The 26,993-nt window shown below is 41.3% G+C and overlaps 1 protein-coding gene across 1 annotated transcript; it reads left to right on the top strand.

Annotated features, from left to right (window-relative positions):
* Window positions 1-812: 812 nt before the first annotated feature.
* On the top strand, window positions 813-26,099 carry LOC124622382 (myrosinase 1-like). Its single transcript, XM_047148069.1, has 11 exons — window positions 813-892; window positions 2,774-2,907; window positions 11,056-11,190; window positions 11,284-11,406; window positions 12,399-12,582; window positions 15,417-15,511; window positions 18,020-18,167; window positions 21,886-22,034; window positions 24,928-25,062; window positions 25,508-25,614; window positions 25,922-26,099. The coding sequence occupies exons 2-11, from the start codon at window positions 2,800-2,802 to the stop codon at window positions 26,034-26,036; spliced, it is 1,299 nt and encodes a 432-aa protein (XP_047004025.1). The 5' UTR covers window positions 813-892; window positions 2,774-2,799; the 3' UTR covers window positions 26,037-26,099.
* Window positions 26,100-26,993: the final 894 nt, after the last annotated feature.

The raw sequence follows: 26,993 nt of genomic DNA, 5'->3' as shown, positions 1-26,993 counted from the left end.
AGCCTCTGCGGAGGAGCGGCTGAGAGAAAGGAGGCGTCCGCAGCTCGTAGTCGTGCGGTAGCGTTCTCGCTTCCCGTGCCCGGGTTCCCGTGTTCGATTCCCGGGTGGGGGGGGGGGGGGGGGGTCAGGGATTTTCTCTGCCTCGTGATGACTGGGTGTTGTGTGATGTCCTTAGGTTAGTTAGGTTTAAGTAGTTCTAAGTTCTACGGGACTGATGACCATAGACGTTAAGTCCCATAGTGCCCAGAGCCATTTGAACCATTTTTGATAATGGAGGCGTGTCTTTTCGACGTCTTTTATCGCGTCGTATGCGCTCAGCCACTGCCTACGCTCTGGGAGATTAACGCGTTTTACCAAGAGATAAAGAAACGTAAGGCAGGTCCAGTGACTGTGCAAAACACCTCGCGGCAGATAAACTGCCGTTTGAAGTAAACACCGGGGTAAATTATTCGCTGGGCTTATCGTACACCATAATTCTCGTCGCCGCAACAAAAACAGAGTTTGCTTACTTTTGCTTTAAAGTTCGAGCTCATCAAACAGGCATCTCGTCCCACAAAGACGGACTACAAACAAGATGTTACGAAGGTCACACCCACGCCCAGCAAAAAATTTCTGTGATCCTTTAATCTACATTGAGTACTCAAATCTCACTGGAAGCTCGTCTTACAGCTAGATTAGCCAGAGAAGTAGAATATAAAACGGCACACACACAAGCAGATCACAACGATGAAGATGAGGTCCTCCGTGTGCTTGCTCTTGCTTCTGGCAGCCGGTGTCCTGGGTCGCCCGGGAGGACCTGGAGCTGCAGAACCTCCCAACAAATTCCCCACGGACTTCATCTTCGCAGCTGCTACAGCGTCCTACCAGGTGGAGGGCGCCTGGAATGAAGGCGGTAAGAATTCTTTGTCTCCGTAATCTGAAACATTCGGCATTACCAACGCTTAACCACCAACTTGATCTTTTTCCTTCAAAGACAGAAATAAGGTGAAAGACCATTCTCGTGTGCAACTTGTGAAGGCGGTCATACTTCTCACTAAAATTTTTTCAGTAAGTGAATATAGCGAAGTTGATAAACAGGGAACATACAACTATCCACCCTCTTCATCGAGAAATAAAACTAAATAAACTACCGGAGATAATTGATGTCAGAAAGGAGAAGGAAGATATACTGACAACTGATTCTGAAAGACTGGAAACGTATTTCTTTGAAAATATTTTCGAGTATGCGATGGATTCATGGCATCGTGTTACTCGCAAACGATAGAAAGACTTCTGGAGTAACTTTATTGGCTGCCAATGCTGCAAGGTGCGGGAGCCATTCCGATGTTTTAATGACGTGGAATTGGGTTACTGGGTCCAGGCCGTGTCATAAAAGCTACATCGAACTGCTGGACAACATAGTTTATCAGAATTCCTTGTCATGTTAACAATGATCGTAACATTGATAAATCGTGCGGTCTCAGGCGCCTTGCCACGGCTCGCACGGCTACCCCTGTCGCAGGTTTGAGTCCTCCCTCGGGCATGGGTGTGTGTGGTGTCGTTAGTTTAAGTTAGATTGAGTAGTGTGTAGGCCTAGGGACCGATAACCTTAGCAGTTTGGTCCCATAGGAACTTACCACAAATTTCCAATTTTCTTTTCCATTACCAAATCCGTCATCTAAGATGCCGATTTTCATATCCATCTGTCTAAATCTTTGGCTAATTGCTGTGAGGAAGTTTCAGGAGCAATAAAACCTCGGGGCTGCTACAGAAAACTTTAACCTGTGTGAAAATCTTCAGTAGGACCTGAAACAACGTCAGAGTCGATAGTCACTTAACGTGCCAAACGCACACGAAGTTTTGTGGTGTGGTTTCCTTAGATACAAATTTTCCGCACTTCACAGGAATTATCGAGGCTCAAGGAGGTCACAAATGTTATTAGAACAATGGTACCTAAGTTCTTTTCTGGTGAGCATACATTTCATCCAGCAATATTCGTCCAGCCGAGTTCATTTAGTAAACCAAATATTACTCTAAAAAAAATGGCTCTGAGCACTATGCGACTTAACTTCTGAGGTCATCAGTCGCCTAGAACTTAGAACTAATTAAACCTAACTAACCTAAGGACATCACACACATCCATGCCCGAGGCAGGATTCGAACCTGCGACCGTAGCGGTCACGCGGTCACGCGGTTCCAGACTGAAGCGCCTTTAACCGCACGGCCACACGGGCCGGCTCGAAATATTACTCTCATTCTAAAGATTTTATGATAGGTTTCGTTAACCCTCAGCATCCTGAGAAATATGTACGAAGGATCCTTGCAGAGTGTTCTTTAATGTAAGCTGGCGGATGGAGAACAAAAATAATTACTAGTACTTATTACCTTTCCTTTGCACCGTCTTTTAATTGCTGACTAGTAGTGGCACAGGCTGCCGTCCGTTACGCACGGTACGGTGGCTTGCGGACTATGCATGTAGATGTAGATGAATTATCAAGGCTCACGGAGGTGACAAAAGTCATCAGAACAATGGTACGTAAGTTCTTTTCTGGAGAGCATATAGTTATCCACAAATACTCGTCTATCCGAGTTCATTTAGTAGATCAAATACTATTCTCATTCTAAGGTTTTATGCTAGGTTTTGCTAACCGCCAGTATCCTAAGATACATTCACGAGGAATCCATGCAGAGTGATATTTAATGGAAGTTGGTGGATGGAGGGCAAAAATAACTATCCGTACTTATTATTTTTCCTTTGTACCATCTTTTAACTGTTGATCAATCTGTGTTGCAGGCAAGGGTGAGGGCATTTTCGACCGCATGTTCCACACAATTCCCAACATAACCACTGATGGCAGCAATGGCGACGTGGCGTGTGACTCCTACCACAAGTACGAAATAGACATACAGCTCGCCAAGGATATGAACGTGAGTGTTGTTCGCAGTTGTGTTAATCTTACGACATAGTGGTGATGCTCTACAAAACTATTTTAATGCCTAGTGTGATTTTTGATTCATTATTTACTGATATACAAAACGACAGCGCAGCAGTTTCGGGATTCGTAGCAATCTGTCAACTGACGATGCTTGTAGTGCGCAGCTTGAAATGTCAACACTGATTTCAGTTCTCTAGATAAACTGAAAATTAAGAACATTATTCGCCTGATAGCTTTCGTTAAGAGTTGACTGACTAATTTCATCACTTGGCAGTTGCTACGGCATGACCGACACCTGCTAAGGAACAACTGCCAATTGGTATGGTACAACCATAGACCATATGTTGTGTTGGCAGAAGAGCCAACACCGTGTTACTAGAGGAGGCCGAAATGCACGCGTTTTAGCTCACGCAGGCTGGCGTGAGGACGGAAGAACTATACTGACGTGAGGTCTGGAACATGACAAGGAATTAGAATTCAGAGAGCGGACGTAATTAGTTTGATACTTAACTTTAATCCATTAATGATGGCCTCGTGATGACTGGGTGTTGTGTGATGTCCTTAGGTTAGTTAGGTTTAAGTAGTTCTAAGTTCTAGGGGACTGATGACCATAGGTGTTAAGTCCCATAGTGCTCAGAGCCATTAATGATGAACGTCGCTGTTGACGGTACATGATTCACAATATTATCTGTTCAGAATAGTAATTGAATATGGCGCCTTGCTAGGTCGTAGCAAATGACGTAGCTGAAGGCTATGCTAAACTGTCGTCTCGGCAATTGAGAGCGTATGTAGACAGTGAACTATCGTTAGCAAAGTCGGCTGTACAACTGGGGGGAGTGCTAGGGAGTCTCTCTAGACTAGACCTGCCGTGTGGCGGCGCTCGGTCTGCACTCACTGATAGTGGCGACACGCGGGTCCGACGTATACTAACGGACCGCGGCCGATTTAAAGGCTACCACCTAGCAAGTGTGGTGTCTGGGGGTGACACCACACCATAGATACCATATACTGCACATGACGTCATTTTACTGAAACCAACATCTAAGTCACGTGACTCGGGGCACGAAGCCAAGCATGTCATTAACCCTCTAGCGGTAAGGTGAAGTTTCCTGACATAAACGGTAAGGTGGGGTTGGCTCAGACCCCACCCTCCAAATATCGATTTTTCGGGGTAAAATAAAAAATGAATAATGGGAAAAAGTTTTATTAACAATTAAACATATATAATATTTGTTATAACACGTTTTTTTATTTTTATAGTCAATAAGTAAGAATATAAAGTACTTTGGAAAAAAATAGGAACTTGATTGCAAAAAATACCTTAATAGAAATATTCTCTATAAAATTATTGAAAACATAGTAAAAATCAATAGATTCAGTCATCAACTAGGAATTTGAGTGCTTTAGAATTTCTAAAGATAGGAACTAAATGAGAAACATCTCTTACTACTAGTAGAAAATATAGTGTCAGCAGTTTCGAAATATAAAGTTCTCAATAATAAATGTCTTTGTACACATAATGTAATAGGTGGTTTCTGAACAGTTTTCTGCATCGATATTGTCGCCATCCTCTGGCTCAGCCTCCTGTCGGGGAAACTCGTTGTATATCTCCTCAGGAGTTCTAAGGAGATGATGCGCCATTTTAGTAAGATACTGGAAGAGAAAACAAAACTTAGATGTAATATAAACAACAATATGGGGTTGAATCCTCCCCACAAAAGAAACTAATAAGTGTGACGTAAACAGTAAGGTGGGGTCGGATTCAACCCGAGCGCGGGTGATGTAGGTTTCGGATAGTGAGGGAAGCAGCAGGCCACTCACCAGACTGACGTGGCCTCCTCGGCGTTCTCGGGACGACTGGCTGGTAGGGTAGCTGCAACCACACCGCTCTCAGAAAAGGGAGTGGGGAGTTATAAACAAAACAGACTCGCTGGGGTCGGATCCAACCCCAACCTTACCATTAGAGGGTTAAGCATTTATAGTGCACAATTTACGACATTTTTGTTACAGATCAAATGTTGTGCTTTCTATTAGATGCAGAAGTAATGACCTTCACATATGCTCAGAGTATACAGTTGTTTTGTAGTCTACAGATTAGGTAAAGTGACGAAAATCCCAGTTGTGTAAGTGAATTACTTTAAAATACTTGCAGAGGTATTTCCATAAGTCGAAAGTTAATATTGATGTTGATCCTTGGATGTAAAACCTCGTGAACAACTAAGATTTTGAGACGACATATCGTTAACATCTAGCTCATTACATTAGTATAATTAACGTTTTTTAATATATTACGCTTCTTACCTTGACATCGTTTCGGTATCTGTACTGTGTTAAGCAAAAGTCAGGAAACATACTTGCTTATTTTGGGTAAATACCTGACATTAGGCACATAAACGAATTTCCTTTCTTACAGAAGCTTACTCAAGCATTTCCCACATATTCTTGTGGAATCGCTAAAAAACTAATGCTGCGTTCGAAATTGTTATTTTGTCTTGCACTTCTATAGAAGCGGAGAACTACAGATTCAAGTGCAAAAAAAAAGTATTCACTAAAGAACGTGATTCTGTCGCTTGTTGGAAGAGCTTTCAATACATTTCAACTTGACTACATGTAAAAACGATAACCACAGCATTATTATCAGGAATTTCGTAGAAACTAGGCTAACTGCGCTACTGTATGTGTAAGAGTAGTACTACAGTTCGATGATTTGTCAAAATCAATGCTTGATTTCAGCTATACATGGGAGAAACTGTGACTGTCAGCTCCACTTCACACGGCGCGCAATGACAAGATTGGCTTTCTGCCCTGAGTCGCGTGACTTAGATGTTGGTTTCAAGAGTTAACACGGCAGAGATAAGGACATGCGCGGTCTATGTTATTTATGGTCTATGGGCACAACCGGCAAATGCTGCGGAACGTCCAGCCAACAACAGTAGAAGGAAATGTAGAGGTCGGGACGTATTAACTGCAGCGAAGTCTGAGCACGCACGCTCTATGTGCATTCGACAGTTCATGCAGCTCAGTGTCTGACGAAGGTTGTTGTGGAACCAATAAGCACGATATTCCATGTGGTACGGCAGCACGTCTTCAAGACATCATCTAAGTGGTTACGATCGTGGACGAGAAGTTGGAATGCTAGAAGCCGGTCAAAGTGTCAAAGGCCACTGAAGATGAAGATGCTATGCGAAAGTATGTTGCGGTTGCAGCCGAACCACCACACCACAAGAGGATCGATACGTTGCCTCAGTGGGGAAAATGAACAGATGTCTCACTCTTAGGCAAATCGCTGCAGACCCGGCAGCCACTACCGGTACCCGCGTCTCTGTGAATGGAAGCTTTTTAAATGCAACCGACTTCGGTCATGCCATCGTCGAGGAAGAGGTCGTTGGTACAGGGAACGTGTTGGTTGGGTCAGAAAAAGTGGTCCGGTGTGATGTTCTCCGACGAATCCTGCTTTACTATGACAAATGATTCTGGCCACTGGTTAGTGTGGAGAGAGAGGGAAACAAGTAACACACCACAGAATGTTCATGAACGTCATAGGCACGGCCTAGGCGTTATGGTGTGGGGAGGCAATATGCACAACGGCCGAACATCGCTGCATATCCTTGTGCGGTGTAGTCTTACAGGACAGCTGTAAAGCATGGGGATTGTTCCAGATCATGTCCGTCTGCTTAGTGATGCAGCAGGTCCCGACTTGCTCTTTGTCGGTGACAACGCCAGCCCACACAAAACCGTCGAGGTGTCTGATGCACTGGAAAGTCAAGATATTGAACTCATGGATTGGCCTACGTACTTTCCGGATCTAAACTCTATAGCGCATGCCTGGGATGCTCTGGCAGCTATGTTTCTCAACAGACACCACCTCCCCGAACCGGGAAAGAACCGAAAACCTCCTTGAGAAGCGAATGGCACAATATCCCCCAAGGACTCCTCACTAGTTCTGTAGCCATCATGAGTAACAGGTGCAAATTGTGTATTATTGCCCAAGAACGACATATTCCTTACTGAGAGTCCGATATCGAACTTTATGTTGGCCGTGTGACCTGTGTCAAACATGAGCATTATTTATGCCTGTTATCCTGCTTCCCCATGTCGTGAAGTCCGTACCAATTTTCGTTATGAATATGCCACTCCATCTCTTTCACTGTGTATCATGTATTCCATCATTGCCCGGGATTATTCCAGTCCACTTGTTCCTTAGGAATTGCCAAGCAGTATATCAGTCGTATTAAATGGAAAAACATATGACTAATTATGACGCCAGCATGATGTAACCATTAACCAAGGAAGAAAAAAAGGTCAGTTTCTGTATTATACAGGGTGATTCAAAAAGAATACCACAACTTTAAAAATGTGTATTTAATAAAAGAAACATAATATAGCCTTCTGTTATACATCATTACAAAGAGTACTTAAAACGGTTTTTTTTCACTCAAAAACAAGTTCAGAGATGTTCAATATGGCCCCCTCCAGACACTCGAGCAATATCAACCCGATACTCCAACTCGTTCCACACTCTCTGTAGCATATCAGGCGTAACAGTTTGGATAGCTGCTGTTATTTCTCGTTTCAAATCATCAATGGTGGCTGGGAGAGGTGGCCGAACCACCATATCCTTAACATACCCCCATAAGAAAAAATCGCAGGGGGTAAGATCAGGGCTTCTTGGAGGCCAGTGATGAAGTGCTCTGTCACGGGCTGCCTGGCGGCCGATCCATCGCCTCGGGTAGTTGACGTTCAGGTAGTTACGGAAAGATAAGTGCCAATGTGATGGCGCTCCATCCTGCTGAAATATGAATTGTAGTGCTTCTTGTTCGAGCTGAGGGAACAGCCAATTCTCTAACATCTCCAGATACTGTAGTCCAGTTACAGTAGCAACTTCGAAGAAAGGTGACGCTGACGCCTAGTCAACAGCGCCTCAAGCGAACAAATGTACAACTAAATGAAACTTTATAGCTCCCTTAATTCGCCGACAGATAGTGCTTAGCTCTGCCTTTTGTCGTTGCAGAGTTTTAAATTCCTAAAGTTGTGGTCTTCTTTTTGAATAACCCTGCGTAACGAGTAATACATGTAATACGTTTCGCCATCAAATTCTCTGACTACATTATCTTCCACTACGATTGCTTTGCTACGTATAATTTGATGAACGTAGCATTTCGCTCTAATACTGTTCCTAAGCTACAAGTCTGCCATTCCATTCCATACCCTTTTGTCCAGGAAGTGCACTTAGGCTAGCAGAAGTGTCACAGAACCACAAGATGAGTAGTCAGAGAGCAAGGGTTCAACAGCACCAACCGTACAGCTCATCTGACGGCAAAGAGTCCTCACCAGGGACAAAGATACAAGTTTAAATAAATAATAGTTCCAGAATTTTAGGAAAGTGTTGTTTTTGTCGAAAATTTTGGCGTATTCTGCCAGGCGCAAATGGAGAACTCGGTTAATTAACTTGTTATTTAAATGAATAGTTTAGAAAGTGAGTTGTTCTAGAATAGCTGAACTAGACCTCAGTTAATGGAGATGAAGGAATAAAAAGTTATGAAGGTATTTCTACAAAAGGTTCGAAATTCTGAATCATAAAAGTATATACTTAACCGTTTAAAGATCTGTTTACAGAAATTTATTCCATACTAACGTAACTCGCTTACATCATTTAATCATTAATCGTCGTTTGACTCTCAGAGGAATAGAGGCAACAGTACGTTTGTAAGTAGTACTTGCCCGTGTGCGCGGCGGTCCTATAATGAAACTGGCCCGTCTGGCATATTATTTTCTTAACATTTCGGCTGTTGTGTGTCGATTGCGTTTATTTTATTTATTTATGTATTTAGATTTCTTGGCTAGTTTGTCGCCTTAGCCATCCCCACAGACATTCAAGCATTCCTTCTTAATTTCTCTATATAAACAGTGGAACCAGTATCTCAAATAGAGCTCTATACGACTCTAATTAACATTATTATCATCATTACGATAATAATAATATTATCAATAGTAGAAATAATAATAATAATAATGCTAATAATAATGAACACAATAAAGCGTCTAAAATGAGAGCTATATGAAAATAGGCGAAAATATGTTTTTAATGTCGCAGAAGTTATATCAGCCAGCACATTGTCTATAACAATCCCCATTGCAAAAATAGGAAGAGAATCAGGTGCTTTAATTGATGACATCGTCACAGAAATAGCGACAAAGGACGAAGAAAGCTGAAGCAGGAGGAATGGTGTAGGAAAGAAAACGAGAAATAATGAGAATTTCATAGGAAAAAGGAGGAGCGAGGGGAATAATCAATGTGGGACATTGAATGTAAGATAAAATTGCACTGGTCTACAAAAAGAAGACTGCTTAGGTATGTCGAGAGCGAATCTATATTAGTAATAACAAAATGAAATAAAGTTACCATATCATCAATCTGAGGATTGGTTTGAACACTAAAACGCTTCACTAGACGTGATGGTATGCCGTTACCTTCCTCCGATCTTCGAAATTACTTACACAGCCAGATAATAGATGTAAAAACTTAAATTTCGTTTTGACTGCAGTGTGGTTTTGAATCATAAGTAGGCTACTGTCCAGCTCCACATGCCTCTCCAAACGGCATCCTCTGACGTAATTGGCACAGGAAGACACGGCGGTCAGTCGGACTCCACTCGGACGTCTACGGACAGAACGAGAAATAGAAATAGAAAGGAAACGACTTAGAGCCTATTTTAGGAAATTTGACAGATGTGAAAATTACTGAACTATCAGTTTAATAAGCCACGGCTGCGAAATACTAACCGGAATTCTTTACAGACGAATGGAAACACTAGTAGCAGCCGACCTCGGGGAAGATCAGTTTGGATTCCGTAGAAATATTGGAACACGTAAGGCAATACTAACCTCACGACTTATCTTAGAAGAAAGATTAAGGAAAGGCAAACCTACATTTCTAGCATTTGTAGACTTGGAGAAAGCTTTTGACATTGTTGACTGGAATACTCTCTTTCATATTTTGAAGGTGGCAAGGGTAAAATACAGGGAGCGAAAGGCTATTTACAATTTGTACAGAAACCAGATGGCAGTTATAAGAGTCGAAGGACATGAAAGGGAAGCTGTGGTGGGGAAGGGGGTGAGACAGGGTTGTAGCCTCTCCCCAATGTTATTCAATCTGTATATAGAGCAAGCAGTGAAGGAAACAAAAGAAAAATTCGGAGTAGGAATTAAAATCCATGGAGAAGAAATAAAAACTTTGAGGTTCGCCGATGACATTGTAATTCTGTGAGAGACAGCAAAGCACTTGGAAGAGCAGTTGAACGGAATGGATAATGTCTTGAAAGTAGGATATAAGATGAACATTAACAAAAGCAAAACTAGGATAATGGAATGTGGTCGAATTAAATCGGGTGATGCTGAGGGAATTAGATTAGAAAATGAGACACTTAAAGTAGTAAAGGAATTTTGCTATTTGGGGAGCAAAATAACTGATGATGGTCGAAGTAGATAGGATATAAAATGTAGACTGGCAATGGCAAGGAAAGCGTTTCTTAAGAAGAGAAATTTGTTTACATAAAGTATAGATTTAAGGGTCAGGAAGTCGTTTCTGAAAGTATTTGTATGGAGTGTAGCCATGTATGGAAGTGAAACATGGACGATAAATAGTTTAGACAAGAAGAGAATAGAAGCTTTCGGAATGTGGTGCTACAGAAGAATACTGAAGATTAGATGGGTAGATCACATAACTAATGAGGAGGTATTGAATAGGATTGGGGAGAAGAGAAGTTTGTGGCGCAACTTGACTAGAAGAAGGGATCGGGTGGTAGGACATATTCTGAGGCATCAAGGGATCACCAATTTAGTATTGGAGGGCAGCGTGGAGGGTAAAAATCGTAGAGGGAGCCCAAGAGATAAATACACTAAGCAGATTCAGTAGGATGTAGGTTGCAATAGGTACTGGGAGATGAAGAAGCTTACACAGGATAGATTAGCATGGAGAGCTGCATCAAACCAGTCTTTGGACTGAAGACCACAACAACAGTAGGATACAAGCAGGTGTTTGGGTTCTGCAAAAGTAACCCTACCGCTGAAGTTCGATAATGATGTGTAGGGACAACGGCAAACGTGAACCGACTCTGAGAGCGTTATTTTTGTGCCGCAGGTGGACGCATACCGCTTTTCCATATCGTGGCCCAGAGTCCTCCCCACTGGAGACGTCAACAACATCAACCCGGAGGGAATCGATTACTACAACAAGGTCATCGACGGCTTGATCGCCAACGGCATCACTCCAGTGGTAAGAGCAACCTCAGTGATCCGGTTTCTGTACCTTGACATTAGATCAAAATCAAAAGTGACGTCACACGATGCCGTATATATTTTTTTGCAGGTAACGATGTTCCACTGGGACCTGCCACAGACACTGCAGGACATCGGGGGGTGGCCCAACCCTAGGCTGGCAGACTACTTTGTCGAGTACGCCAGAGTGCTCTACGACAACTATGGCGACAGGGTAAGCGACGAAAGAATGTTCTGGTGCTACAAAACCGACGTACAACTATACATGTATCTTATTATTCAATATTACTTTGGAATTAACAACTGCAATATAGGGAAAAAGGCATTTCCATCAACAGTTAGTCGCTCCAGACTAAAAATATGTAGCTTAATAGAAACGACGCTGTCTTGACACAGAAAAACTAGTAGCAAAGCTACGAGAGTTCTATTCTGATAAAATAGATGTACTGAAACTTGCAACCGCGATAGTAGGTGAGAACACTGTCTTATCATGAGTTAACGAATAAATGTACCTCTGACTGCAAAAATGATCTTCTGGTTCGTTTATCGTGTCGTGATCGATTTCAGAGCTAGCTGCAATGCTCCCAGATGAAGCTGTTCACATCAACAAAATTTTAATGCAGTACAACATTGGGCCACTGTTTTTACTTCTGACTGTCTTTAGAAAACAATTCATGTGTTCGGGGAACAGTCACTGTTGCTTCTTCATTTAACGGTTCTAGCGTTTTCCTTATGCCACCCGGAATTCAGATCACAGTGACGAGGTACTTCATCAGACCTAAACTAACTCGAAAAGCAACGCTAAATATTCTATACACACCACTAGGTGCATGCTACAGACAGGTGCCCACAGTGATGCTATCGGCTGGAATGTCACATACTACAACGCTGCTTATTACTGTATACTGGCCCGCCACCCGCCTTCTCACGTGCACAGTACTGAAATAGTGTGGTGCCTGGCTTTCTGGTTTCGTCGTCTAGTCGTATCTGATCTTCGTCCCATCTGCAGATGGCCTCATCTCATAGTTTAGACTCACTAGCGTGTCTTTTGTGGCGTTACTCAACCACTTGTTGCTTGTAGGTATCAGACATTTATTGGTCTACCACACAATTAGCATCAGGTGAGATCCAATGAATTATAATAAACAAACATAGAATGTGATCTATAATCATGTTTAATGAACGAACCACATGTTGTGCGTGCAGGTGAAGTGGTGGCAAACATTCAACGAGCCGGCCAGTTTCGTGGGCGGCTACTCTGGAGGCTACACGATCGCCCCGGGCATCAACTCGTCAGGCGTGGGAGACTACATGGCGGCCTACACCGTGCTCATGGCACACGCCGGCGCCTACCGCCTCTACGACGAGAAGTACCGAGAGACCCAGGAAGGTAAAAGGTGGCTCTGTTGACGAGGAGAGAGGCAAATGTGAGCTTGTGTATTCGAGCTTGATTATCCGTATTAAGGGAACCGATAAATGAAGTCCTGAATCATTTCACGCAAGCCATATAGCGACGGACCTCGACAGGTGAGGCCTATAAGTTTTTTCGGGTAGATCTCCCATTTACGCCGCACCTCATTGTACAACGCATACTGGAGAGTACATTTGCCAGTCCCTATTCTACTCCATTTACAAGTGTGGCGAGTGGAAAATGACTTTCTGTGTGCACCCACATCTTCCTCTCACGATCGCTGTGCAAGACAAAATAGCATTATTGCACAATCAACTTCGATAACCAGTGTTACAGAATACAGTACTGTTAAAGAGGAATAGTAAGCTTATCTCCCAGTAAACAATTGAATCTCATGCCAATACTCCATTCCAATTTTTAAACTTTTTTGCATTCCCTCTTTCTTTTTAAAGGAAACCCAACAGTGCTTTCCTGAATTTGATCTTCTGCAGAACATAATCTAATAATCGCTGGTGTTAGGAGACAATCTAGCTCAAGCTATAAGACAAAATCCACCGAGTTTAGATGTTAACACGATGCTGAAAGCAACTAACGTTCGAATTGCAGATCACGTAAAGGGTCGTGTAGGTCTGTTAAAAGTGTAATTTGCAATCTTAGATATTCGTTCTAATTCTGTACATTCTGCCGAACTCAGTATTTGTAGAATAAAGACGCCAATTTTAACGTTAATTACTGTTGATTAGTTCGAATTTTGTACATTCTACCGAACTCAGTATTTGTAGAATAAAGCCGCACTTTTTAACATTATTCACTTCTGCAGTGCAAAATCATTGTGCCACGGATCGTTGCAAGTCGTTAACCCAAAAACGATGTTTTTCAGAAAATCATTAAGTGGTTCTCTGCAAATGGGCTCTCATTAAACTTTGACAAAACACAGTATATACAGTTCCACACAGTAAATGGAATGACCCCATTAATAAATACAGACTTCGATCAGAAATCGGTAGCTAAGGTAGAATATTCAAAATTTTTAGGTGTATGCATTGATGAGGGGTTGAATTGGAAAAAACACACTGAGGATCTGCTGAAACGTTTGAGTTCAGTTACTTATGTTATTAGGTTCATTGCAAATTTTGGCGATGTACATCTGAGTAAATCAGCTTGCCACGCCCATTTTCATTCTCTGCTTTCGTATGGCATCATATTCTGAGGTAACTCATCATCGAGTAAAAGAGTGTTCATTGCACAAAAGCGTGTATCAGAATAATTGCTGGAGCTCATCCAAGATCATCCTGCAGACACTTATTTAAAGAGCTAGAAATCTTCACTGTAGCCTCACAATATATATATTCACTTATGAAATTTGTTATTAACAATCCGAACGAATTCAAAAGTAATAGCAGTGTACATGGCTACAACACTAGGAGAAAGGATGATCTTCACTACTCAAGGTTAAATCTAACCTTGGCTCAGAAGGGGGTAAATTATGCTGCCACAAAAGTCTTTGGTCACTTATCTAATAGCATCAAAAGTCTGACAGATAGACATATAGCATTTAAAAGGAAATTGAAAGAATTTCTTAATGGCAACTCCTTCTACTCATTAGATGAGTTTTTGGATGTAGGAAGTGGGTAATTTCCCAACCTCCACAAAAAAAAATATTGAGTGTCATGTAATATTTTGTCTAATGTAATATCTTGTATAGACACCTTTTATTAACCTGACACGTTCCACATCATTACGAAGTGTCGTATTCATGATCTATGGGACAAGTACTAATCTAATCTAATCTAATCTTCTGTTTATACATTCGTTCTGATGTCGCTAAAGTGTGGCGTGCTAATAATCACAGACGTTAACATTAATACCCGAAATGTGGCGGTAGTAAAGAAATAGTAGAAAAGTAAAAGGTAAAAGAAAAATACGTGGTTAGAAGGGGCTGGGAATTATTACCTTTTCTATGATTAAAATTAGTATTCCTGAAGATTAGTTGCTCTGATTTAATAGTAGATTACCATAATAAGGAACAGAAAAAAATTGCCTCCATAAGCGTAATTTACAATTACCTATTACATAATCACATTGGCATTATCCCATTAGATTTTCCAAACACAACGACTCGTAATTATTTCCCTTAAAAACTTAGGGATTTTCCTTTCACAAGACACACCATCTCAGTACAAAATCCTGTTCTCAGCGCCACACTGTTCAACTAGGTAACAATTCAATAAGATATACTTGAGTATACCTGATGACTGAATATGCAAGTTCTGTACGAAAAATCGAGTTAACTAATAAGCTAGACACAGCACAGAGATTTCACATGACATTTGATTCGCCCCAACGGAATTCACAAATTTTTTATCCCCAAAATTCGTGTAACTGAGAATCGATGTGACACTATGGGTCTGATGATGATGATAACTAGTGATTTAGGCGGCTAAAAGGCCATCAGATCCCAACTTTAGGCCTCAACACCACATACTACTATTTAATTTTGCCCATGGTAAATAACTTCAGCGAACTTTAACTTGAAAATGCTCTTCACATTTTCGAGAAGTTTCTGAATAACTTTTAAATCATCTTCGACTCCTTCTGAAGAAGTTAGGATTATGATATCCATTTACATTAGTTATGTATATTTCATTCACAACAGTTTCCTATCTTTCGAAACTGTCATGCATGGTACCAATTCTTTCTGTTTACATCGTTCTACTTAAACTTTATCCAACTGTTAGTGTCTAGTGTATTATTTCTCTTAGCTATCGTACAGAATGTACCAGTATGACTGGCATGTACCTCTCTTTTCGCAGGAAAGGTCGGTATCACAATTAACAACATGTGGTACGAACCTGCCACCGATTCTGCAGCAGACATTGAGGCAGCAGAACGCAAGATGCAGTTCTACGTAAGTACCAGGAATTCTTATAAACTTTCTTCCCAACAGCACTGCAGCGCTGTATTACAATAAGGATGTTTACTTTGCTTCAGACGGAGGAAGAAGGCTCTTACTAACACGATACTTTGATATCAACTCATCCCAGGTTAATACAACTTAAATCTGTAGAACTGTTTCTTAAGCCTTTCTTTCATTACGAGACAATGCGCTAAGGACTGTTCTTGTGTCTTATATCTCTAATAATAACAAGACAAAACTTTATCATCAGGATTAGTCAACATATACTATTAAAGATGGAATGTAACACACTGAATGACTTTATTAGCGTTGTTTACAGTCTTTATATGCATGAATTAACATGCATAACAAAGCTACACTCTTACGGTGTACCGTGCCACGAAGGAGATAGGTAGATGTCAGTTGCATGTACAGACACACAAATAATTACAATTTCAGACAAATTGGATGATTTATTCAAGACCAAGAGCTTCACAAATTGAAAATGTAATCATTTGTTTTTCTGTACACATACATCACATTTACCGATTTCCATTCCATTTAGATAATACCTTCCTGCACGTCGTTTCTTTCCTAGAGTGTAAATATGTCTTTTGATCACTTATGTGAGCCATTGTCTCAGTATAATACAGATAGGTTCTACAAATACATAGAACATTTTGCGATTTTTTGCCTCCATTTAAAAAATGACATCGATCTTTTCAGAACATAATTGGTTATTTCCGACACAATACAAGGGTTTCATGTAACGTAATTCAGCTACTTACCGATATTGCCCCTTCTCACTATTTCCTATAACCGGAATATTAGTGATTTCAGGTTCGTAAAATAGCTAATCTCTGCTGGGATGATCCGAACATTGAACAAAAAGAATAGGAATATTGCGGTTTATCACCCCGTCGACGAGAGGTAATTTATGACAAAGCACAAGCTCGGGAAGGGAATGTATTGGGTACGAAATCTGTAGCGTCGTCTTCACTGGGTCCAGCCCTCTATTTGCCTCAGTCAGTTTAGTTAAAAAGGAAAAAACATCAATGTGGATGAAAAATACAGTTTGTGTGTATAAAATGTAGCACCTAAATGGAAATTTGAACTACAGTACTGCCGAACGCAAATAAAGTTTCTCAACTATTGCACCACTACCATCACCACAGTGTTTCTCAATGTAATTTACAGTTTTAGAAATTTATAAAGACAAGTTCTTTTATGAATTAAGCGAATGTTTGCTACAGAGGCTACAAACCGGAAGTAGATATGGTTAAAATAACAACAAAGCACAATTCACATGGTGTCACAATGTTGTGCATTAAATATGGCGCAAATGTTGCCAACAACGAATGTAGACCTCAGCTATGCTATAAATCAGTCTGTTACCACAACCTTCATTTATTATCTATGCCATAAACTTCACAGTGGTTCGCAGAGTATAGTTGTAGATTTAGATTTTTGGACATCTGTTAGCTTCGTCTACTAACAAATAAATTGTCTCTTTCAAGCCTGACCTATCTAGCTACCCTTCAGATCAGCGTTCACCAAAACGATATGCTCCTCTGTACGTCAGGTCCAGTCCGCACTTTAGAGAAGTCACACACAATATAAAACATCTATGTCACAAGGTGTCTGAAGATCAGGGGCGAAATAAAAGTCTGTACAGTTATGGAGGACTGAAACAGCATACCACCTCCAACAGGATCTATGCTTAGTGGGACACCGTGGTATTCAAAACAATCTTCAGATTAATGACTATCTTGCCGGCCGAAGTGGCCGTGCGGTTAAAGGCGCTGCAGTCTGGAACCGCAAGACCGCTACGGTCGCAGGTTCGAATCCTGCCTCGGGCATGGATGTTTGTGATGTCCTTGGGTTCGTTAGGTTTAACTAGTTCTAAGTTCTAGGGGACTAATGACCTCAGCAGTTGAGTCCCATAGTGCTCAGAGCCAATGACTATCTTACGTTTTACTTACTACAGTGAATGTCCCACTCGGAACCTATTCCATAGCCAGAGTGTGTCTGCAACTCGATCACTGAGAATTCTGGAAGAGTCCAGCAGCACAGAAACTGTCGCAAGTAATTCGAATTGGTAAGTTCTGCTGGCGAGCAGCTTGCTAGAAGGGATCTAATATAAGTGACCAGAGATCTTCTGCTGTTGCCTTAATTTGGAGCATGTCACAATTGGACACGCTGATGTTGTCAAGCATAGCCCATGGTGTGGTAGACATGTGTCATTGCCAGGACACTCTGTCCTTCGGTAGGTTAATACTCACAAGCGCTTGAGAAATTTCCTAGGCTCCAAATCTATAGCGCTACTTGGCACTTAATTATCCTCAGTACTTCTTCCAAGAATAAAAAGAAATACCATATATTTTGCCAAAATTATTTTTCACACTATATATAGATGCAACCATTTAATTATGCAGATTTAAGACAGTATATGTGGAGGAAATACTAGCGTAACATACTGCACTTTGAAAACTGCCTTCAGCTAATGAATTTATGTTCCAGTCTGGCCTGTACAATCATCCGATTTTCACGGCCGAGGGAGACTGGCCTGAGGTGGTGAAGCAGAGGATTGCGGCAAACAGTAAGGCTGCGGGCTACCCCAGGTCTCGGCTCGTGGAGCTCACACCACAGGAGGTGGAATACATCAGGGGTGAGTAAACAATACCCATCACAGCATCTACTGTTAGCCTGGCCTGATGGGCTTGTACCAGCTTGAATACCATCCATTATACTGAACTATTCGTAAGAGGTTCAAGGGTTCCAGATGACCACTACTTGAAAGCTTCCATAGACATATATAAAAGTTGGTTTTCAGTTATGAAGCCGCATTTCATGTATCTGGAAAGGTGAATTTTCGAAATATACATTTATTTGGCACAGAAAATCCATAAAAAATTGTAGAACACTTTCATGATTCACTTAAAGTTAACTTCTTTCGTGCCATGTCCTCTTTAAAAGTTTTAAGAACCATTTTTCTTTACAGAGAAGATTGTGACAGGTTTTGTGTACCTGATCATGCTGCGGCTGTGTCTTATTCCGCACGATTACAGCAAGACAGTGGAGATTTCATTTCGCAACATAATGGTGTTCCGCTATACTTTTTCAGACGTTCGTGTTTACCTCAGCATCCAACTACTTCAGCGTTGGTTTGGACGTAATCCCCATCACAATGCTCCTCTTCTTTAGTGGTCCCTATAACCACCTGCCTTATGTATAAGTCATTTCTTATTGTGGGGTTATGTAAAAGATAGTCTCTGCCTCTACCATCACTAAATCTGAATAAGTGACAAGGAAGGATCCTTAGTGCAGTCACTGGTATTGACCATGACATGTTGAGAAGCATATGGTAAGAGTTTGCCTAAAGTATTGATGTTTGCCACATAGCAAGTAATGCGTATACTGAGCACCTGTAACGTAAATTCAAAACTTGGAGACATGCTCTAGCCACTGATTTGTGTCTGTTTTCTGGGTGCCTTGCAGTTTCCGTGCAGTCTTCTTGTGAAACCCCAGAGATACTTATGATTAATGATGTTCGAACGCCACGCACAAATCACTTTCCCACAAGTAGGAGACGTAGGGACCGAGCTACTTACACTCAAGGAATACTTCATCGTTTTTATTCCTTGTTCTTTTCCATCAAACAAGAAAGTCTCTCATAATGGAACAGTACATTGTCTCGAAAAGAGAAGTTAGGGAGCAGTCTTACCCAAACCAAAATTTCTATCTTGATGTTGCTCTCGTGCATTTCGGAAATATTGTAAAATTTTTCTGCAATTTGGTTAGAGTATTCCACTGTTTCAGGTTATTTTACCGGGCCAGATTTTTCTCAAATATAAATGTTGTGAACAAGGAATTGCGTATACTAGCTTACCATCATGACCATCATGTTATGCTTGCCAAAATATCAAACTGGGAATTAGGCCACAATACAGAGAAAAGTATAGTTTTGGACGACATGAAGCGATAGTAATATCTTTGGCTTCGCTGTTAATGAGTCACTACTGGATTCAGTTATGTCATACAAATATCAGAAAATGAAAACTTAGAGAGGCATGAAGTGACTAATCATGTAGGTACAATTTGTGTAACTTGAGGTGCATTGATATTGCTGATCTTCTTTGACCTATCACTTTCAGAATGCCTTAACATCAAGTACATACAAAGAAGCGTGGAGTGAACAGTCACAGCTTAATTTTACGTGTGTGCGAATAAAACAGAAACGATGAAAAATATCAGCTTACAGAGTCTCACAGCAAAACGGCTAATTTCTAATGGAGTTACCAGGGCACAATCAAGAAACAGGCATCAAGCTTTGAAATAACATTCTCGTAGATTCGATGCGTATAAAAACCAGACATACACTGAAGCGCCAAAGAAACTAGTGGAAGCATGCGTGTTCAAATAAAGAGAGACGTAAACAGGCACAATACGGGGCTGCGGTTGGCAACTCCTGTATAAGACAACATGTGTCTGGCGCAGTTAGATCGATTACTGCTGCTACAATGGCAGGTTATCAAGATGTGTGTTTGAACGTGATGTTACACTCGGCGCACGAGCGATGGGCACAGCATCTCCAAGGTAGCGATTAAGTGGGGATTTTCCCGCACGACCATTTCATGAATGTACCGTGAATATCAGGAATCCGGGAAATATCAAATCTCCGACATCACTGGGGCCGGAAAAAGATCCTGCAAGAACGCGACCAACGACGACTGAACAGAATCGTTCAGAGTGATAGAAATGCAACCCTCCCGCAAACTGATGCAGATTTCAGTTGTGGGCCATCAACGAAACATCATCGACACGGGCTATCGGAGCCGAAGGCCCACTAGCGTACCCTTGATGACGGCACGACACAAAACTTTACGCCTCGCCTGAGCCCGTCAACACTGACTCTGGGCTGTTGATGACTGGAAACAAGTTGCCTGGTCGGACTAGTCTCGTTTCAAATTGTATCGAGCGGGTGGGCGTGTACGGGCATGGAGCCAAACTCTTGAATCCATGGATCCTGCACGTCAGCAGGGAACTGTTCAAGCTGGTAGAGGCTCTGTAATGGTGTGGGGCTTATGCAGTTGGAATGATATGGGGCCCCTGATATGTCTGACAGGCGACACGTACGTAGGCACACTGTCTGATCACCTGCATCCATTCATGTCCATTGCGCATTCCGACGGACTTGGGCAATTTCAGCAGGACAATGAGACACCCCACACGTCATAAAATTGCTACAGAGTGGCTCCAGGAACACTCTTCTGAGTTTAAACACTTCCGCTGACCACAGAACTCAACTGACGTGAACATTATTGAGTATATGCCTTGCAACGTGTTGTTCAGAAGAGATCTCCACTCCCTCATCCTCTTACGGATTTATGGACAGGCCTGCAGGATTCATGGTGTCATTTCCCTCCAGCTCTAATTCAGACATTAGTCCAGACCATGGCACGTCGTGCTGTGGCACTTCTGCGTGTTCGCAGGAGCCATACACGATATTAAGCAGGTATATCAGTTTGTTTGACTCTTCAGTGTATAAGACGTGGAAGAATAGTGTGCAAGCAATCACTCTCCCAAAGCTCTATCCGAGTGTGAAACGAAAAGAAACTTTTGTTTATTGCAGCAAAGAAACTGCCGTTCCTGTGCGCTGTACAGCTATTATCACAGTGCAGACGCTCATAACATGTTCTCTAGGAGTACCAGTACAATACTACGGATTATCTTCATGAACTGATAGCTAGTTTGTCATACTTGTAGTAGTTATGGGTCGCTTTTAACATCTTACTCTACAAGACTCAAATGCGTACCTTTATCCGGTATAACAACTAGAAATAAACGACTCCATTTCAAAGATATACATATCACCATGTATATGTCAATATTCCAGAATTACACCATTCTACCACTCTGATTCCATTTAGATATCATAGAATGTCCTTTTGTTTTGTTTTCATTCTTTCGCAATTTTGCTATGAAGCCGTTTTCAAATGTTTATAAACCTACAGCCCATAAAAATGGATTTTTAAATCAGACAATGGTAAAAACGAAGATGTACAAACACACTGAGCTACATATGGTGACATTTGAAATTAGCTTCGCAATAGAAACTGCACAGGAATGAAAATAAGATAAAAAGATATTTTAATAGATTTAATGTGCACCCAGTGTAGTGAACTTACCTTTCAGACTTTTTTGGTGCCAGCGAATCTTGACACAACTCAGTATTTTGCGTTTTCTATCGCTGAGAGAAAAATCTGTTAGCTTGTGCAACTTATAAAGTATTGACTGCGGTCTGTTTGTTGCACAGGTAAACAAAGAAACTTCTGTATTTGTACAAATGTTGTATCAGTTATTAAGTACGGACCGCACTGTTCCAGGCACGTCTGACTTCTACGGACTGAACCACTACACGGCCTACCCAGTGTCAGACGGCTCCAGCGGCTACGACCCCTCCATGGACTACGACGCGGGCGTTGTTCTCGGGGAATACACGGACGCTCCGCAGGCGGCATCCACCTGGCTCAGGGTTCGTAGCCTCGCTGTACAGGGAGTCACTCATATCTATCTGTCTTGGACACTGTGCCTCTGCTCTGTGATACATTTGCTGAAACTGAACGAGAGACTTGGAGGAGACCATACCCGAAGTCCTCGGCTATTTCTTGCATACAGAGTTTTCAAAACTAGACTGACAAACTTTGGAGGCAAGTTCCTTACACCAATGCGAGAGACAAGTTCATATGAACATATGTCCGAAAATCTTTGCTTTCGAGTTGACGTTGAGTGACTCCCCAGGTATAACCTAACACCCTCACGTAGCTATGCATCCATTTGACTCGTTGCATATAATGAATTCTACTCTGTAAATGATGAAAGTCTATATGAATGCAGCTTGCCGCTAACTTGGTGTAATGTTTTGTCTGTACAGAAGTGTATCTGTCGCCTTTATCGCTCTTTCACCCTCACACTTAAATCGGTACAATAAAGTCAGGGCTTCGTGTTTTCTTATTAGGCTGATCCGTGAAAAGACAGACAAACAATTATGCTAATGGAGGATTGTGAGTAATTTCTCGAATTTCATTCACTCTCTCTCTCTCTCTCTCTCTCTCTCTCTCTGTCCTTTATCTGTGTACAGTTTAACTATATTATTTACGTGAAATCAGCCTAGTAGAATCTCTGGTGGAGCCCTTCGTCTTAATGTTCAGCGGCTGGCTTGCTGGAAAACATCTTTACATTTGTTATTATTATTAAGCGCTGCATTCAGTTGGGAAAATCGATCGTTTGAACAATTCGTTCAGTTTACGACAGATCTAAAATTTCAGATGTGGACGAAGCCTTTTTGGACGATTTATAAAAACTCAGAGATTGCAGGCTCTCTTCGTCACAGCTGAAACTTCCCAATTAATTACAGGGCCCAGACAATCATCAGTGATTCAGACAGAGAACTCATTCATCATTCACTCTAGAATAAAATGGTCACAAACCTTATTTCTGAGGAAAATTGTATATTGAATCCATTTTCGTACATGTTCCGTTTTCTGTTGGTTCCAAGTCTCATGTAATTTTCTTTTACAGGTTTTTCTTTCTCTTTATCTATCACGCTAGCGGCACAAACTTTCCTAGCTCGCTTTAGCGCGAAGAAGAGTAAATAAATCTCTTTTAGCAATCCGAAAATCTTCCAACCGATACTTCCGAAGCTGTTCCTTTCTCCCACTATAATAACCATGGAGCATACACATCTGTACCTCTGTTGTTCCAAAGAATAAACGTACTAGAAAAATACCTTGGCGTCGACGAGCTGTCGGCGCATATATTACTAGAAAATCTGATCAGATACTTTTCAAACGTAAATAAATGTGGATGATTTGATTGGCCATTATTAATTATTGCGTGGTAGAGGGTAATTTTCCGTGGGGAGATTACATGCATTCTAGATAGCGTTGCCTTGCCGGCGATACTTGTTTGCATTCGTTATTTGCCTGTCTTCAACGCGTCCATTGTGTATAATTACGACAGGTAGCGCTTTGTCTAAGAGGGCTCCGTTCACACATGGCAGATTATTCATTTCGTGACCAGGCACACATGATTTTTATGCACAGCCACACGAACTGTAATGGAACGAGGCTGCAAGGCTCTATCAGACGGCGTTTCCCGACCGAAGACAACCGATTCATCCAGTTTTTGGAGCTATGTACCACCGCGTTGCCGTGATCGGATCCGTAGCACCACAAACTATTGATCGTAAAAGACCACGTGTTGCTTGTACGCCTGACAAGGAAAAGCACGTCCTACGGGCTATCAAAGAAGAGCCAGCCATCAGCGCAAGATATGTGGCCCTGGAATGTGGTACATCTCCAACTTCAACAAGGGGGATACTTCACGAGCAAGTCATGTATCTTTACGATTTTCAAGGTGTGCAGCCCTTACGCCTACTGATCACCCACAGGGGAAACTTCTCCCAATGGTTTATGGCACGAACTGCCCACCCGTTGTTTGTCTCCGAATTCTTTACTTGTCTCTTAAGTTCTGTTTACAGAAGAAGCAACGTATCGAAGAGGTGAAATAACAAATTTCCACAACCAACACACATAGGTCAATAGCTGTCCTCATGCTACATAATAGGCTAGACATCAACACAGGTGTAATATTCATATGTGGGCTGGAATACGTTCTCCCAGCATGTCATACAGGTGCTGTCTACAGGGACTTTATTCATTTATTATGAGTTTGTGTGTTAATGAGCTCCAATCACCTAAATTGTTAACTTTCATTAATAACTCGAAAACGAAGGATTTTTGGAAATATGTTTACGTGGACATTTTTTCTTTTATTGGTGTAAAGAACCTAGCTGCAAAGTTTGTAAAAGTATTTTGAAACACCCTGTATAGTCCAGTTTCTGTACTTCGTACAGTTTGTATGTCCTACTGCTCCCTCTAGTACCATGGAAGCTACTCCTTGACATCTTAGCACATTTGCTATCCTTCTGTCCTTTCTTCTACTCAGTGTTCTCCACATATTCCATTACTCGCGTGTATCCCACAGCTCATGATTCACTTCCGTACTACGTCGTACTCCACATATAGATAACCAAAAATTTCTTCCCCAACCTGAGGCTTATATTGCATACCAGTGGACTCCTCTTAGCGGAGAATTCCCTCTTTGCCTGTGATAGCTGACTTCTTGCCTCGTCCGACATCCGTTATGTGTCTTACAAGGTAGCACAATGTCTTCCCCTCCTCTACCAAATGGCCACATTTTTTATGTTAAGGGTATCGCAAGTCACATTTCTGCCGCCTGCAGTATTGTATAGCAGTTTCACATACTAGGCGATAAAAGACGAAGGGAACCACCTATACATTTCTACGTTGTCCTTCGTGCCAGCACACTCGGTAAGCTGTCTAATTGCTGCATTATTCTTGCAGAGCACTCCTTGGGCCTTCCGCAAGCTGTTCAACTGGCTCGCCCAGCGGTACCCTGGCTATCCGATCTTCGTCATGGAGAACGGCTGGTCGGACACTGGAGAACTCGACGACCAGGGCCGAATAGACTACTACAAGGTGAGTATTCTGTCCAGCTCATCTGACGCAATGGACATTGTCAGAAATTTCTCCTGTGTCTCTTGAGTAAGATGCCATTTGGAGAAATAGAAGAGCCAAACTCAGATCAAAGGTTTGGAAAATAGATGAAAAACATTTATGTTGCATAGCACGTACGGAAACACTATGGGCGCGTCAAGCTCACAAATGTTAGTCAGGAGAAATAAAAAACAACCACACACATAAAATTGTTGTGTAATCAGTGAACACTTGAAGCTGAGTTCTCTATAAGTCAGATACACTAAGACATTGAAAACGTTGTACGACACCATTTCATCACTGTTAATATGACGGACACACAGTGTTGCATTTGTTCTACCTGTAAACGCGGTTCCGTCATATTTACCACTAATTACATTTCGTAGCTTCTATTTATGAAAATAAAGTTTTCTTTCTCTGCTAACAGGACTACTTGGCTGCTATGCTGGAGGCTATTAACGAGGACGGTGTCGACATCATCGGCTACACAGCCTGGAGTCTCCTGGATAACTTTGAGTGGGGCACAGGATTCACGTAAGTAACTCTAGACAAATGTTTTGTTGCCCACAAACGTTCTGGTCAGTACTTCATAGTATGAAGGTCTCACAGTATCTAACTTAGATGGCATAGAAAATTTATACAGCCAGTAGTAGATATGCAGTCCAAATATCTTGTATACGACTCTTACATGCACTACTGCTAACTTGATAACTAAAAAGATACTGCAATCACAGCCATAGAAATGTCTTCAGTTCATAAGCAGCTTGCTTAAACTCTGTACCTTATTTACATTGTACTTTACTTACAGATTGGTTAAATATTATACTTTACTATTTTTCAGCACCAGATTTGGACTTCACTATGTAGATTTCAACGATCCAGACCGCAAAAGGACGCCCAAGGCATCTAGCAGATTTCTTGGACAGATCTTCAAAACGAAAACCCTTCCAGCTTAGTACCTTAAGTAAAATTTGAAAATGGTTGAACTGTGGAAACAATAAAAATTCTGAGTTAATGAAGTGCATCATATTTTTTCTTCTCCATTGTACCCGCATTCCATACTCAACTGAAGGGTGTCTTTATTAGGGGCGTTAAATCTTGTAATATCCCATCATGTAGAATTGTCTCTTTGCAATAAAGTTGGAAAATGTGTACCAATTCTGGCTCAGAAAGTTCTGACTTACATCCCCATCACAATTAATTTTCTTAAATTTCATCTGCTTTCCATGAATTCCAGTGCAGTTAATGTTTAACCAAATGCCATCATAGGGCAGTTTGATTTTTAATACGATAAGGTTTAAGCCTCTTCGACACGTTTGTTCTTTTTCTTAATACCTGCAGGATAACATTATTCTTGGGAACCAGTACTGTATGAGAATATCAGTATAACACAGTATTATGGAAATTAATATTCTGTACTGAGAAAAATATATTTCCCAAGCTTTAATAAGACACTTGTGTATTATACATGTATCATCTTTGTTGAACCCTGGGTTAAAACTTTCCACCTAATTTCCAGATAAATAATGAAAACTGTAGCCAGAGAGAACATAGTTAATAATTTTTTCTTTATCTTGATTTCCAGGAATGTTTACTTGGGCAGCAGTAGATAAATTTCTGAACGCTATTAAATACAGCCCATCAGTTTTATTATAAGCTGATATCTTACACCACATAAAAGTGATTGACACAGTATTGTTAAATACTGTTTGTTGGCACTTAATAGGCTTAATCTTCCATATAGTTAAAAAACATTCATTCGTTAGCAGTATCTTGTAGCCTCCAGTGTGATGATCACGTGGTCTTGTCATAATCCCAAATACAGACGAAATCTCTTGAACACAAAAGATTCTTTTATGATTTCTGATGGGAGCAGCAAATAAGGAAACAAGATATGCTCTAAAATGATTTAT

This window comes from Schistocerca americana, chromosome 7, assembly GCF_021461395.2.
Source record: "Schistocerca americana isolate TAMUIC-IGC-003095 chromosome 7, iqSchAmer2.1, whole genome shotgun sequence".
NCBI lineage: Eukaryota > Metazoa > Arthropoda > Insecta > Orthoptera > Acrididae > Schistocerca > Schistocerca americana.
The sequence above is the reverse complement of the archived record's forward strand: the minus strand, read 5'-3'. Positions and strand labels throughout refer to the sequence as shown.